Here is a 16481-nt window from a genome sequence, read left to right on the forward strand (position 1 = left end):
ACTTGTAGCATGAATTTTATAATTGAGAGACTCATCTTCCTTTGCTTAATAAATTGAAAGTGACTAGGCAGAGAACGGCATCATCAGTGGGGCACAGCAGACACCTGGCCCGGTGAGGTTCTGAAGGATTATCTCACCTGCTCTACTCTTGAGCAATTCCAAAGACATCAGGATCACGCTGATCGAAGCATTGGTAGGAACAGACTGATGTCTGGACAGGGATCAGCTTTAGGTTTCTGCTTATCTTCCAGTTCTAAAATGAAGAGTTAAAGGTCAAATTCAGAGAGTCCCAAGCAGTAGGGTTGGGGGAGGGATCATTTTGTTTTGTGTTTGAGAAAGCTGAAGATGCTCTTGAACTCGTGATTCTACTGCATCTACCATCTATATTTTAGGATCATAAGCAACCATCACTAAGCCTAGTTTTCCAGTATTTTTTTTTTATAAAATAGTCACTTTCTCAGAAGTTTCAGAACATTGACTTCTAAAGAATACATGATTCCATTTATATCTAATTTGTTCTTTTACCACACACAAATAAGCTTAACCAGATGACAAAGGAATATTTAACACTAAACAAAATTTAAATGATAAAAAATTTATATGTGATTTTATCCAAACACTAATGCATAGTTTGACCATATGATATTAGAGATGCCTGTGAAAAATCATACATGCTACAGGAACTTGATTGTTATTTGAAAAAGGTTTTAATTACCAAACAGAAAGTACCTGCTAAATAGCTTCCTGATTTTGCCTGTGTTCCATATACTTCCTATATGGCAATTCTAATAGTTTGTTTATTTTCTGTAATATTCAATAAGATCATCACAGCCTGGGTCTCAATCAAGCTACTCAATATATGACTTAAGGTTTCACACTTCAAATATCTCTTGTCATACTTCTCTGTGCACAGAATAGGTAGTCAAAATTCTGCCAGCCAATCTAATGTACATATCTTAAACAATCACGGCCTCAACATTTGCAAGGCCTCCTTTGATCTCCTCCATGTCAAAAAGTGGGGAGAGTAAAACCTTTAAAGTCAACAACATAGCACTCATTGAAGAAACCCAAAGCAGAGACATATGACTTGAGATTTAATTGGTCAATGACACTACTTAGTTTCGCCAAAACATCCTGTTATCATCACAGACCTCATGAGATATCTGACTACTATTCTGCTCACTTTTTCACCGAAGTTTGAAATCCTATTTAGATGTTTAAAAGATTACCATTCGCTCTCAAGGGAAACAGCCTTCTGAGGCTGGCCATGTATGAGTGAGAAACGGAAGTCAAAGGATATAGTACTATCATCCCTACCCGAACAGTGACTAGGAAGTGATATTCTGAGCCTACTTTATTTTTGGGACCTAGAAGGCTAATGTTTTCCCACAAAGCTGTTAATCAGTAGGTATTTCCTGAACTCCCTAGGGAACATTTTTATTTTGCCTTTCAGGTGCTCATTTTCCACACTGAAGGCACAAGAGCTCATCTAATTTTTTTTTTTTGGACAAATAGTTCTATCGCCTACCTTCATACATACATACATACAGACAGACAGACATGTGTACATACATACATACATATGTACATACATACATACATACATACATGCATGCATACATACATTGGGAAATAGCTGTTCATTCCACTACTCAGCCAGCATGAATCAACAGCCTCTGGCCTCTGTGATTAGTCTATATATGCACATAGCACAGAACTAACCAACAAAGCCAGAGAACATCAGCTTTGGACTTGAGGACCCTGGAAGAGCAGCACCCCCTCTTCTGAAGGGCACTGTTTAGGAAGCTCCTACACAAAAATAAAGTTAAGAGGAAGAAGAAGCAAAAGAAATAAATTTTTTAAATGGCAGATAATAACCAATAGATGACAAATTTGGGATCCTCATCCAGGTATATTCAGCAAGATCCATACGACAAGAATGCAGAGAAATTGTAAGTGATCTAAAATTTCCGTGCATTAGGCAAAGTGCCAAGAATATAAAAAATACATAGCAAATAACCTCTGCCTCCAAGAGTTTACTCGGGATTTAGTTGGAAAAATAAGAAATAAACAGACACAAAATAACTAGAAACATATGGCTAAGACAAATAGTAACCTCTATCAGGTCATGGAGAAAGGAGGTACCATGCCAGGGTACAGATGAATCAAGAGTTTGGAGCGTAAAGAAAAGGTGAACTGGTCTCAGAAGGATGACTTAGCATGGCTAACAGCAGGGGAGACAAAAGGATAACTCTATGGATAAACTTCAAAACAAAATCTCAAAAGTGAACTTAGCAGATTTGGGAAGCAGAACCAGAAAAGCAACAAGTGAATCATAAAATATTGAACCATGTGCTCTCAGTAATAAATATACTAGATCGAAAACAAAAGGGATTACTCTTTTGGCGATGGTAGATGTATAGAAGGTTTTAAAGTGATTCGGAGATGACGTAATATCACTTTAGATGGTGTGAGCTTAAGGTCGAAATGATGGTGTGCGATCTAAAGGCAAAAATCTAAACTAAATGTGCCTTCCAGTAAGTAGACAAGTCTCTAGTCTAAAGGAAACAGTTATTTTCTGCTCTGTTGTGGTATATTAAAAATAAACAATTCCATGTCTTCTTTAATTAGCACGTATTTGAGACATGAAATAAAGCCATGAACCAAGAGATGCTCAGAGAAACAATATCAATCAGGGAAGCTATATTGTGGATCTAACTTGCACGCTTTAGTTTTTCCACGAGGTGAGAAGTTTATACTAAAACTCTGCATGGTGCCCCCTCCTTCCACTGTGGCTCTTGCATTTCCCTTATGTCATAAGAAACTGCCAGGTAAGAATGTGGGTTGGTTCCTGCCACAAGCAGGAATGCAAACTTTCTTTACCCCCTCTCAGGAGAATGGTTATTTATTGTTTCGTTCATTGTTCATCGTTTTGGCTGTTTCTTACTCTAACAATACAACACTTCTCAGGGATATGATTTCTGGGAATTATACTGAGGAACAGAACTTGACATAATTCCCTGGTACTAAAATTTTTCATATAAAATCATCCTCTTCTATACTGTTTTGTGAAACAAATAAAATTCTCCAAAGTATTTCAGATAAATGCTCATTTAAATTTCTTCCTGCCTGTGTATCATCACCATAGCTATTTGTACTGGTATGATGCATGTCATATGAAATGACCATGTTGCAAAGGAACGACGGTCCTCCTTCCTAGAAACTACCCCTCTTCCCACTTGTGGATTAAGAAATCGTATGACTCCGTCAAAAATGATGACTACTTTGCTAGCTCGCTGATAAAAAATTAAAACACAAAACATCACCGTATAAAATAAATAAGACCACTTATCCTACCAAGTTAAAACCTCCAGTGGCAGGAATGTGTCACATCTGTTGATGTCACTGGCCAAAGGAGCTGTCTAATACTGCAGGAAATCTCCAAAGCTACTGGCCGCTCTCCGCAACACGATGATGAGGCTCTATTACATAAGACAACATTTACTTATTTCATTGAACATGGAGAACTAGAGCTAGTGCCTTTACTGCTACTGATAAACATTTGTGGCGCTAGGAGTTATTCTATATACTGTAGTATGCAGAGTGGAAAGGTAAGTATCGGTATTACCTAGGAACACAAGAGACATAAAACAGAGACCTACGTGTTAGATATATTAGTGGAACAGCAGAACAAATGTTATAAGGGTAGCCAGAATGTCAGTGGGTATATCAACAATAATCCTGGGCAGATCCCATGCCCAGGAGTAGCTGGCCAACACAAAATGAATTCCAGTGTGTATGTGTGTGTGTGTGTGTGTGTGTGTGTGTGTGTGTGTGTGATGGTGTTGTTGTTGTTGTTGTTGTTGCTGTTGTTGTGGTTGTTTTCATCTTGTTTTGTCTTGGAATTGTTGTCATGTTTTTTTATTGTTTTTATTTTTGTTTATTTTTTGAGAAAGAAAGAACATGAAGTTGAGTAGGTTGGGAGGTGGAGTGGATCTTGGTGGAGATGAGGGAAGGCATAAGAGAAAAATATATTGTATGAAAAAGAATTTAATTAAAGGAGAATTAAAAGTAATTTTAAAAACACAAAACAAAATATACTGTTTTGCCAAACCAAAATCAGAGAAAAGTTTATGATTAGACATGATATTATTTTGAAAGAAAATCATTTTATTTTGAAAGAAAATCCGAAGAGTGAAATGTTGTAATGACAACTAATGTTCTAGTCTTCACTATTTATAATGAGAAGAATTATAAAAGCAAATAAGCACAATTATAACCTTTTCCTATTTTAGAAATCGTTCGTTTTCTACTTAAATTCTGCTGGCTATTCACACCAACTCCACCAGGTAGGATGGCTTTCTCTGTCCTGGGCAGAGACTCTCCTTTGTAAGTCCCACCCCTGGAGACCTCCTGCTGCTAGGCTCCACCCCTAGGCCACACCACTAAGTCCCCATTGGTAGTGCTCTAACAGCTAGACCCTGACTTTGAGGAGATCCAATGGCTAGGCCCTGGCCCTGAGGAGCTCCCCCAGTCGTCCGCTCAGTTCTCTGCTGCTTCGTGCCCTAGCAGAGGCAGCCCTATCCTAGGGTTTTCCTTCCAATATCTTGTGTGAGGTTTGTTAGGCAGCCTGAATCTGTGGTATTCCTTGGCTCCTGACTGCCAGGATATCTTTCCCTTCAGAGTTGTAACACTTGCATTGGGAAGCCTTTTCCTCTATGTTCATTAAGTGGTAGCACTGAGATCTACTTAATCTTCCAACAGGTGACTGAGCCAGGTTTAACCTTTATAAGCCCCTTATCTATTGTCATATAAAATTACAAAAGTATCAAGATTGGTTTAAATAGCGGAAAAAAAAAAAAAAAAAAAAAAAGGTAAGATTGCCTCGTATTTTCTCAAAGCAAAGTATCTCAGTAGATATAGCCAACTCATCCACAACTGGCTTAGTGCTATACTATTATTATGGGGCATCCTGGACAAGACAGCAATAAAAAATGAATTCTGTAGATGCGGTTAGGAACTTTGGTGTAAGCAGTTTCTCCTGGACTATCCAGATAGGTTTAATATAATCAGTTTTCTCTAGGGACAGGCACCCTGATAGGTATCCAGTCACAAGTGGTCAACCCCAAACACATGTCCATCTGAACTCTACTAAATGAACTCAAGAGGTTGGGGGGCAGCATGCATGAACATATGGATAGATACATAAGAGAGAGACAGAGAGACAGAGGTAGAGAGACAGAGAGAGACAGACAGATGGATGATATCAATGATAAAGATGATAGATAAAAGACAGACAAATGAATGAATGAATGAATGAATGATGCACATAGATGATACATAGATGATAGATAAGTTGATAGATAAATATAGATGATAGATGTAATAGATAGATGATACATAGATGATAGATAAGTTGATAGATAAATATAGATGATAGATGTAATAGATAGATGATACATAGATTTAGCCATAATAATTAAAAATATGTCATGAATTTGAGGAGTGAAAGGGGAAATAGAGTCAGAGGGGGGAAAGATTGAAATAATGTAAATATAGTACACATGCATTAAAATGCCCCCCCCCAAAATTTAAGTAAAAAATGGAAGCAGGAGAAAAGATCCAAATGAAGCAATATGAAAGGATAAGATCGCCGGGTGTGGTGGCGCACGCCTTTAATCCCAGCACTCGGGAGGCAGAGGCAGGTGGATTTCTGAGTTCGAGGCCAGCCTGGGCTACAGAGTGAGTTCCAGGGCAGCCAGGGCTATACAGAGAAACCCTGTCTCGAAAAACAAAAAAAACAAAAAACAAACAAAAAAAAACAAAACAAAACAAAAAAAAAGAAAAGAAAAGAAAAGAAAGGATAAGATCTACCAACATTGGCTTGAAAATGTAGGAAGGACCATGAGCCAAAAATTGTGAAATCCTTCAGAAGTTATAAAGGGCAAAGCAGTAGACATTTGTCCTGATCCCCCCCCCCCCCAAAAAAAAAAACTAACCAGAAAAGGGGCAGAGGCAGATAGGCTCAGCTCCTAGTCAGTACCTGTGGCCTGTGGCTTGGAGCTCATTAAAGAGCAAACTGCAGCTCCAGCCCAAAACTAGAATGGGCAAACTGCTAGACCGAGCCTAGATGGTGGAGTTTGCCTGAGGAGCCTGCAGATCCCCACCCCCACCCCCAACCCCCACCCCCTGGCTGCAGTGAGACTGAATTGCCCCAAACTTCTGAATAGGTAAAGCATTAAGTTTGAAAACAATAAAAAAGAGAAGAAACTGAGTATAAAAGAAATCATAGGAAGAAATGTTTAGTTTGAAAATAAGAAAGTCAAATCGTTAAGGATAAAGAGATTAAAAGGAAAATATTTTTTATTTTAAAAATGGGGAGAAACATGACACATTCATCTTGGGTCTCATATGAATTTTAATCACTTATCAGCACACAAATAATTGTTTATTTAGTAACAATTACAATTTTATATATCCTTTTAAAGAGCGATCAGAATAAAACAGATTTAAATAAGGAGATGGAATGCTGGATTGGAGGTCATAGAACAGAGGTTAGAGAATTCTTTAAATCAGAATAAAGAATCTTCAGAATAATCTAACTTGGAATCTACAAGAACAGCAAAAAAATGTTTCAGATGAGAAGAATCCACAAAGGCTGGAGGTATTAGAATAGCAACCCATAGAGATGCAAAATACTGAATTAAGGATAAGAGTATGTTTAATGCTACCTCATATCAATGTTAAACAACAAATTGTATGTCTCACTTTGTAGAGTTTGGAGAAATAGGATATGTACACATGTTGATAAGCCATACTATTGACCCAAAATTCCAATGGGTTTCTGAATTAAATTCTGAAAAGGCTGATTCTGAGATTGAATGTTTATTAGAGATGGTGGTTATCCTGAAAATGCCTTTGCAGATTGAAGTTGATGATACTTCAACATGCGTATCCATTAGAATATAATAATTTTTGAGACATTATGGACTAAAACCTGTTACAGATAATTCTTACAATCCTATAGGTCAAGCAATTATAAAAACTCTAACGGGGTTTTAAAGGAAATGCTCATAGAACAGAAGGGGAATATGAAATCTCCAAGAGATAGATCAAATAATAGTTAATGGAGTTTAAGGTTTTACATGTCAATGAAACAGATAACAAAGCTGCCAAGAGACATTGGATTATGGGGAAAAAAAAACTGCTGAAATAAATCAGCATGTTTATATTGAGGATGTCCTAACCTCAGAACTGAAGGAAGGAAATGTGTTATTTTGGGAGTGAGATTTTTGCCTTTGATTCAACAAGAGAAGAAAACCTGTGAGTTTGATAAAAATCAAATTTGACAAGGGGAGACCCCTTGAATATCTTGGCTGCAAACAGAAATAAATCATGAAGACCAACAAAACAGGGAACTTTATTGCTGATCCCTCTATTTGGGAACAGCTCTAAAACTGGCTGAGACATATAAACGTCTCCAGTGAGAACTTCAGCTATATACATCCAATAAATCTTGTTTGATACAAAATTCTCTGGACTTAATGTCATCCTTTAAATGGCATAGACAGGTACTTTTATTACAGTTTGATTATACAGTCCAAACTAGTTTATAAAGAAAAACGGATGTTCTAACAGAAAGCAAAGAATCATCTTTAACTGAGTTGTACACATTGCACATTCCATACATATATTAATGCAGAAATGTATATTACTTGTGAAAGTTTATATGTTTACACACACCAATGAAGTTTAAATGGCCCTGACAAAAGTCATCCTTGGGGATGCTGAGAAGGAAGCTGAAATACTGAAACATATTTGTTCCAGCATTCTGAATGATCCTACCTCAGACTGCCTCAATGATTTTTCCTCAAAAATCTGTATCCAGGAACTTTCAAAATGGCTAGCTAGATAGTCCAGCATCACAAACTATTCCAGTTAAGACTTCAGGTGAGCCCTAAACTTTCTCAGCACACAGAGACTGTACAGCAAATATTACAGCTAGCTTTCTTAAGAGTATCCAATATCCCAAGTTTCTTTGGACCTAAAAAAAAGGAAAAATGATGCCCCCAATCACAGAAAGCAATTTTTAGAGAGTGGCACGACCATTCACAAGAGTTGGGGTAAATGGTTTCTGGTTATTAAATACACGATGGATATTTGTTATCATTTAGCAGAGGATGGCCTTCTCTGGCATCAATGGGAGGGGAGGCTCTTAGTCCTGTGCAGGCTCAATGCCCCAGTGTAGGGGAATGATAGGGTAGTGAGGAGGGAGTGGGTGGGTGGGTAGAGGAGCACCCTCATAGAAGCAGGTTAAAGGGAGGAGGAATAGGGGATTTGCAGCATGGAAACTGAGAAAGGGTATAACATTTGAAATGTAAATAAATAAAATAAGCAAAAATAAATAAATAAATAAATAAATAAAGTTGGTTGTAAGTTGTTATAGTCTTGGGCAGGGAGGAAACAAAGTAAGGGAGATTAGATTCAGAGGTTTCTTTTCTCTTTTTTTTCTACAATCATTTCTATCCTATCTAGTGTTAGGAGAAAAGAGGAGGAGAAGGGATGAGAGGAAAAAAGAGTAAATATAAGATTTATATAGGAATAATAGGAATAAAGGGTAGAGTATTAAGTCTACCACTACCCAAAAATCTTACATTGGTATAGATTTTTTGCATACTGACACAGTTAAGGTTATATTTTATGTATGTGTATCACAGTTAAGGTTATATTTTATGTATGTGTATAAGTTTCAATTCTTTTATAAGGTATTAAACCTATAAAATTCATTTTAAAGTGAAATAAAGTTCTAGTCCTTGGTAGTTGCTATTACATACTGTTTAGAATAATTAAGAAATGCAAATTAGCAGTTAGAAAATCAAATTTGTGGTCATGTTAGATTCTGGTCAATTACAGTAAGATATTTTCACAATAATAGCTAAAATATTAATAGCTAAAAGCAGGCAACATTTACCCCTTCAGGTATACTGTATATAGGTGGTCTTCAAAAACTTCAGAGATCCACAGAAAATGTCATTTAAGGATGTTTTAGTAACCAAAGGCTTTTTTGACAATGAGACAGGTCTACTCCTGGCAGCACCCTGATTCTACCTCAAAGATGATGATGGGCATCAAAGAACCTCCTTATGGATTTTGCTTCATGTGTGGCAAGCTAGCCACTGGGCAAGAAACTGCCCTTGCTTCAACTGCTGACAGTATGCTGTCTGAACTGGACAAATGAGATGAAGGAAAGTCGACTACTGAGCTTTACCAAGATAGGGTAAGAAGTCTTTCATATATGCTCCTTCACAGAAAAGTCTGTCATATATTCTGTGTCATAAGCCCAAAGACGATGCTCCAAAAACAGAGAAATTTGGGCAGATTATCCAGGCAGCCAGCTTTCTCTGTCATTTCCATAGTTTTTGAAGCTGCTTGTCTGTACTTCCAGAACACTCAGGTAACATGTATTCTCAGGTTTCTGATGGAGTTAAAGACTAGATAGTCATAGTTTCACAATCTTAAAATGTTTAGGATTTAGAAAAAGAATTTTAAGGTCAAGAAGATATTTTCAGATTGGTAACTCAAGTTATGAGAGAAATTGATTTAGGTTCAGAAATCTTAATTCACCATGATAGGATAGATATTAAAATATTTCTCCAAGGTTTTCCAAATACATATGGACTGTACATTATGAATGCAATCTTACCTGATAGTTTTCATTATTATTGTTTATAGCTTACTATTGAAAGAGAAAGTGCCTTTTATTAGACTAAATGGGAGAAATGGAGAGAGAATCTCTTATGTACTGTATGGAAGCAACACCAGTCAATAAAAAGCTGATTGACTAATGAGCTAAGGCAGGAAATAGGAGATGGGAGTTCTGGTAGAGAGAGAGGAATTCTGGGATAGAGTCAAGCACAGGAGGAGATTCTCCCAGGACTCTGAGAAGACAAATGCATGAAACTGAGAAGAGTTAACTAGCTATGTATCATTCATAGACTAGAATAAACAGGTTAATTAAGTTACAAGATAGTCGAAGCTCATGTCCAAATTCATAGCCTAAGCATTTAATCATACATAACTAACTCTCAGAGTCATTATTTCCAGAACTGGAGCATAGGTATAAAAACCTACAGTTATACAACACTGGTCTTGTGTTCCAAATTAACAGGATTTTCAAAAGCCATAAAACCTCCTTCTCCACATGGAATCCACATACTTTGGAGCTACAAGATACATTGCTTTGATCCTTTGATTAGATGAGGAAACCCATCCATATATATTGCTTCAATCCACAGAGAATGAGAATCCAAGGCCACTATATTATATATTTGTGTTAGTCATAATATGTCTCCAATCCTCAGGCAGGAGGTGGAGCTGATCTTCAGCTCTCTGTGCACCTTCCCTCCAGAAGAGAGCTTGCTTGCAGGGTGTGCTCTGACCCACCGGACTCAGGTGTGATCACCATTTCCTAACAGTGTCTCTCTGAGGCCAGTCTGCCTAGGAGAGCACACTGGCTGCAGAAGCAACAGAGCTTCTTGGACAGGGTCCCTTCGAGCATTCATCCTCAGCCAGGAGGTGGAGCTGATCTTCAGTCCTCTGTGCACCTTCCCCACCAGAGGAGAGCTTGCCTGCAGGGAGTGCTCTGACTCCAGGGACTCGGGAGACAGCTGGTCTCCCAGGAGTGCTGACAGAGGCTAACAGACACACAGGAGGAACAAGGTCCAGCCAGAGACAACTAGAACATCTGACATCAGAGATTACCAGATAAGGAAAGAATCTTACCAACAGAAACCAAAACCACTCAGCATCATCAGAACCCAGTACTCCCACCACAGCAAGTCCTGGATAGCCCAACACACCCAAAATGCAAGATTCGGATTTAAAATCATATCTCATGATGCTGATAGAGGATTTTAAGAAGAATTAATAAAATAAATAAATAAATAAATAAATAAATAAATAAAGAAGAATTAATAACTCCCTTAAAGAAACACAGGAGAACACAGCTAAACAGATAAAAGCCCTTAAAGACGAAACACAAAAATCCCTTAAAGAATTACAGGAAAACACAACCAAATAGGTGAAGGAATTGAACAAAACAATTCAAGATCTAAAAACAGAAATAGAAACAATAAAGAGAATCCAAAGGAAGACAACTCTGGAGATAGAAATCCTAGGAAAGAAATCAGGAAACATAGATACGAGCATCAGCAACAGAATACAAGACTGCTTGTGGACGTTGTACATCGTGGTGCGCACTAGGCTCCGCACCACGATGTACAACGTCCACAAGCTGTGGACAGATGTTATACAGAGCTTAAGAGAACACAAATGCCAGCCCAGGCTACTATACCCAACAAAACTCTCAATTACCATAGATGGAGAAACCAAAGTATTCCATGACAAAACCAAATTCACACAATATCTTTCCACAAATCCAGCCCTTCAGGGATATTAAAGGGAAAACTCCAACACAAAGAGGGAAACAACGTCCTTGAAAAAGCAAGAAAGTAATCTTTCAACAAATCTAAAAGAAGATGGCTACATGAACAGAACCCTCATCAAAATTCCAATTCAATTCTTCACAGAGTTAGAAAGGGCAATTTGCAAATTCATCTGGAATAACAAAACACCTAGGATAGCAAAAACTATTCTCAACAATAAAAGAACCTCTGGTGGAATCACCATCCCTGACCTCAAGCTATACTATAGAGCAATTGTGATTTAAAAAAAAATGCATGGTACTGGTACAGTGACAGAAAAATATATCAATGGAATAGAATTGAAGCCCAGAAAAGGAATCCCTGCTTGTGGACGTTGTACATCGTGGTGCGCACTAGGCTCCGCACCACGATGTACAACGTCCACAAGCATCTCAAAACATCCAGGAAATCCAGGACACAATGAGAAGACCAAACCTAAGGATAATAGGTATAGATGAGAATGAAGACTTTCAACTTAAAGGGACAGTAAATATCTTCAACAAAATTATAGAAGAAAATTTCCCTAACCTAAAGAAAAAGATGCCCATGAACATACAAGAAGTCTACAGAACTCCAAATAGACTGGACCAGAAACTGCTTGTGGACGTTGTACATCGTGGTGCGGAGCCTAGTGCGCACCACGATGTACAACGTCCACAAGCAGACCTCAAGCTATACTATAGAGCAATTGTGATTTAAAAAAAAATGCATGGTACTGGTACAGTGACAGAAAAATATATCAATGGAATAGAATTGAAGCCCAGAAATGAACCCACATACCTGTGGTCACTTGATCTTTGACAAAGGAATTAAAACCATCCAGTGGACAAAAAGAGCATTTTCAATGAATTGTGCTGGCTCAACTCTCAGTTATGTAGAATTGGCTATTTCTCAGAAAACTGAAAATGGGAGTGGATGAGTTGAGGAGCAGGGAGTGGGGAGGGTATAGGGGACTTTTGAGATAGCATTTGAAATGTAAATGAAGAAAATATCTAATAAAAATTGTTTATAAAAAAGGAACTAATCTAATTTGTTAAATTTGTTAAATAGTTAAAAAGAAAAAGAAAGAAGAAAAAAGAAAATTGGACATAGTAATACCAGAAGATTCAGCAATACCTCTCCTAGGCATATACCCAGATGTTTCAACTTGTAATAAGGACACATGCTCCACGATGTTCATAGCAGCCTTATTTATAATAGCCAGAAGCTGGAAAGAAACCAGATGTCCCTTAACACAGGAATGGATACAGAAAATGTGGTACATTTACACAATGGAGTACTACTCAGCTATTAAAAACATATATAATTGCCAACTTTTGTCATCCTGCCTTCCCAGGATGTCCCCACCACCACCGTGTATTTCCACGGCTACACATTATCCCTGCACAGAACAGCCACTCTTTTGGATTTTTAGCACCTTTCCTCTTCAGCTTCAATTAATCCAGCACACACTGCCAAACTACCCTAAAACAGCATATACATCGACTTGTAGTTACCTACACACTAGACTTAGCTCATTCTTCTTAGTCTATTCTTTGACAGGTTTATATAATTTTGCACCAGTTATTTATAATGTCTCCTCCTCCCAAATCTACAACCCCACTTTGTTGCTTTAGTCCTTGCTCCTTCTGTGCTGTTCTCTGGTCCTAACTTCTCCTCTCTGCTTCCTTAGTCATATATCTGAATTCTACGTATTTTAAGAAAAGGGTATATAGGATACTTTCCAGGACAGACATTATGCAGTGATTTTACCATCCACATTGAAACTTCTACATGATTGATCTCTGACCCTTGGGTAACATTATCCCTTAGTACTAGAGCCTTTTACATCTTTAGAGTTTAAACTAAAACTGTAAACCACTGGGGATTGAGTAGGTCCCTTGTAAAGCTTCGTTACATATAGCAGCAGGACCTTCCAGCTTAAAGTACATTCTCAAATATTTATGGAGTAAATAAAAATAATTTCTAAAATCCGAGATGCATATTCATAATGTTAACTCTTTCAAACCAGTACTGACTGCACTAGCATTTGGTATGCTCTGAAATTAACTACCCCATCCAGGAATCATCAGTATATGCTAAGGATTGGTCTGGTTTCCTGCTATTTTTTTCCAGTTACTAAGAATGTTCATTTTTACTCTTAAAATTATCTTTCTTGGGCTGGAGAGATGGCTCAGCGCCTAAGAGCACTGACTGCTCTTCCAAAGGTCCTGAGTTCAAATCCCAGCAACCACATGGTCCCTCACAACCATCTGTAATGGGATCTGATGCCCTCTTCTGTTGTGTCTGAAGACAGCTACAGTGGACTCATATACATAAAATAAATAAAATCCTTTTTTAAAAAAATTATCTTTCTTTAATAACACTCTTTATGGTTGTTCTGCTTTAAGATATTCTCAACTAGTAAGGGAAGAAATGAAAAAAAAAAAAAAAAAAACAAGCAACCTCAAAAGCAGAGTCAGCCATTTACTGAGCTAACTGGCCTTCTTTCCCCTGTATTTCCATCCTGCTCCCCAACATTCTCTGCTGAATAGGAATGCCTTTAACTTTCTTGGGGAAGATTCAAAGTTTTCAGTAATGAATATCTTTGAATGAATAAACTAAAGTTGACTACAATTTCAGACCTTTTACAAGAAACAAATCAGAGATTCCAGCGGAATTATGCTTCAATGCCACCAGTTTAAGCACTAAAGGAAGAAGTCTCTAAGAGGAGAAAGGGGTTTAGAGTTCTCAGAAGTGGGAGAGATTGAAGAACAGTGTGTGGATTCATTTATACTGTTATTATCTTCTGCTATTTTGTGACTAAAGTGATATGGAACATGCATTATCATTTCAATTTTCTGAACAATAAATACTATTACTCTCATGGCCATTTAGAATTTGAAGTGGGATCCCTTCTGATCTTCTGTCTAACGTACATTAAATTAACTAACCACTGCACAAATGTATTAAGACCCACATTCATTTTCACAGCTGACTAGTTGAAATGATCAGCTTCATAAATGAATGTCAGTGGTGTCTTAACAGTAATAACTTTTTATAGCAAAGTTAGATTTTACTCTATAAGTAATGGGTAAAGTTATTAAATGTAATATTATACTATATTGTGTCTCACTCCTGGCAGGTTGTCATAAAAAAGGAATTAAGGTTAAAAAGTTTCATTTATTTTCGTTAAGTAGATGAACGTTTTCACTCATTAAGCTGAGACCTCCTTACACCAATCTCTTCTGAGGATAGTTTTAATTACATTACATCATTCAATGCAGGGCTGAGATTTTATGCTCCAAGCCAATCCTTGCCTAAACTGTTCAACTTTAAAGGAATCTGGGGAAATGTTAAGTTCAACTAACAAAACGATTCAGAATAAAAGCCCTCATATGAATATTTTGGGCACAGGATCACTCAAGAGTTTGGAAAGAACTTTACAAGAATATTTAAGTTACTTGATCAAATATGGCCCAAGTTTTACTAGTAACTAAACATAATTAATTCTGTTACTGTTTCAAAGATTCCTGCTTAAATAGCAATTAAACTGAAAAGCCTTATTTCTGAGGGCTAACAACTCAGATAGTTACAATATTTTGAAAAAAAAAAAACTGAGTAAATTGTCATGTGACACTTTTCATCCATTACTTCCAACTGGTCATCTCACCAGGTTAGAAGGCAAGCATGATGTAATAGTACATCCACCTCAACAGACGCCATTTCAATTTGAAATTTGGGGGTTTGCTTGATTTTTCTTTTTCTGTTTTATCTCAGGAATAAAGACTCATTTTTTTTTTCATTCAATGTCTCTCTCTCTCTCTTTGATACAAACCCTGTTTGAAGCAGAACGTTTGGTGCCGAATAACAGCAGCCAGACACCAGCATTATCAAATGGGTTCTCCAATTGGGATGAAGTATTTACAATAAAAGACAGCACTCTCTTTGAGGCCAGCCTGGTCTACAGTGAGTTCCAGGACAGCCAGGGCTACACAGAGAAACCCTGTCTCGAAAAACAAAAAAACAAACAAACAAACAAACAAAAAAGACAGCACTCTCAGAGGTTAGTTCCTGAATGGATAATTAAATAATTGAGTTTTTAATGAAAAGAAAAAGAGGCTTCAAGGCAAACAAGAATATTAGCAAATACAGAATATTAGCCCACTTATGTGGAAAAGCAGCATAAAATTGGAGGCTATCTGAGAGCAATTGTTTACCAACTTAATCAATGTTCTACTGCTCTGAAGAGATACCATGACCACAGCAACTCTTAGAGAGAAGAACATTTAATTCTGTCTGGCTTACTTTCCTTGGTTTAGTGCATTGTCAGCATGGAGAGGGGCATGACAGCAATACATGGTGCTGAGAAGTAGCTAAGAGATCTATATTTGGACTGGCAGGCAGCAGGAAGAGAAACACTGGGCCTGGCTTGAGCATTTGAAACTCCAAAGTCCACCCAAGTCCCCCACTTCCTCCAACAAGGCCATATCTAATCCCATGAGTCTATACCTCCTAATCTCTGTCACATAGTGCCACTCCCTAATGACCAAGTATTCAAATATATAAACCTATGTGGGTCATTCCTACTCAAACCACCACATTCACCAACACTATGGTGGTAATGCCATTGGCATCACTAGGTATTCTGCACACACTTCTACACCGTAAACAAACAGTGAGGCACTAATAATACCCTAAAATTTTGTGTATAATGATTAATTAGTTCATAATAAATATGATAAACATATACTTTTTCACTGTTGAATACTAATAGCAGGAGTTTTTTTTTTACATTATTTTATTTTTTTGCTGTGAACAGTTACTGAGACCACACACCAGGCAAGAGCTCTTACACTGACATACATCACCTGCCCACTTCCTAATTTTTAATAGGATTAAAATCAATGGTTGTAAATGGTGTTGGCACAACTGGCGGCTATCATGTAGAAGAATGAGAATCGATCCATTCTTATCTCCTTGTACAAAGCTCAAGTCTAAGTGGATCAAAGACCTCCA

At 37.4% G+C, this 16481-nt stretch overlaps 1 protein-coding gene across 1 annotated transcript in view; it reads right to left on the bottom strand.

Annotated features, from left to right (window-relative positions):
* Positions 1-16481, bottom strand: part of Lrrc69 (leucine rich repeat containing 69) — a 104516-nt gene continuing 88035 nt past the window's right edge. Inside the window, exon 8 of the mRNA XM_029533433.1 lies at positions 1-253. Coding sequence (XP_029389293.1) covers positions 143-253 — 111 coding nt within the window. The 3' untranslated portion in view covers positions 1-142. The remainder of the gene's footprint in view (positions 254-16481) is intronic.

This window comes from Mus pahari, chromosome 22 (genome assembly GCF_900095145.1).
Source record: "Mus pahari chromosome 22, PAHARI_EIJ_v1.1, whole genome shotgun sequence".
Classification (NCBI taxonomy): Eukaryota; Metazoa; Chordata; class Mammalia; order Rodentia; family Muridae; genus Mus; species Mus pahari.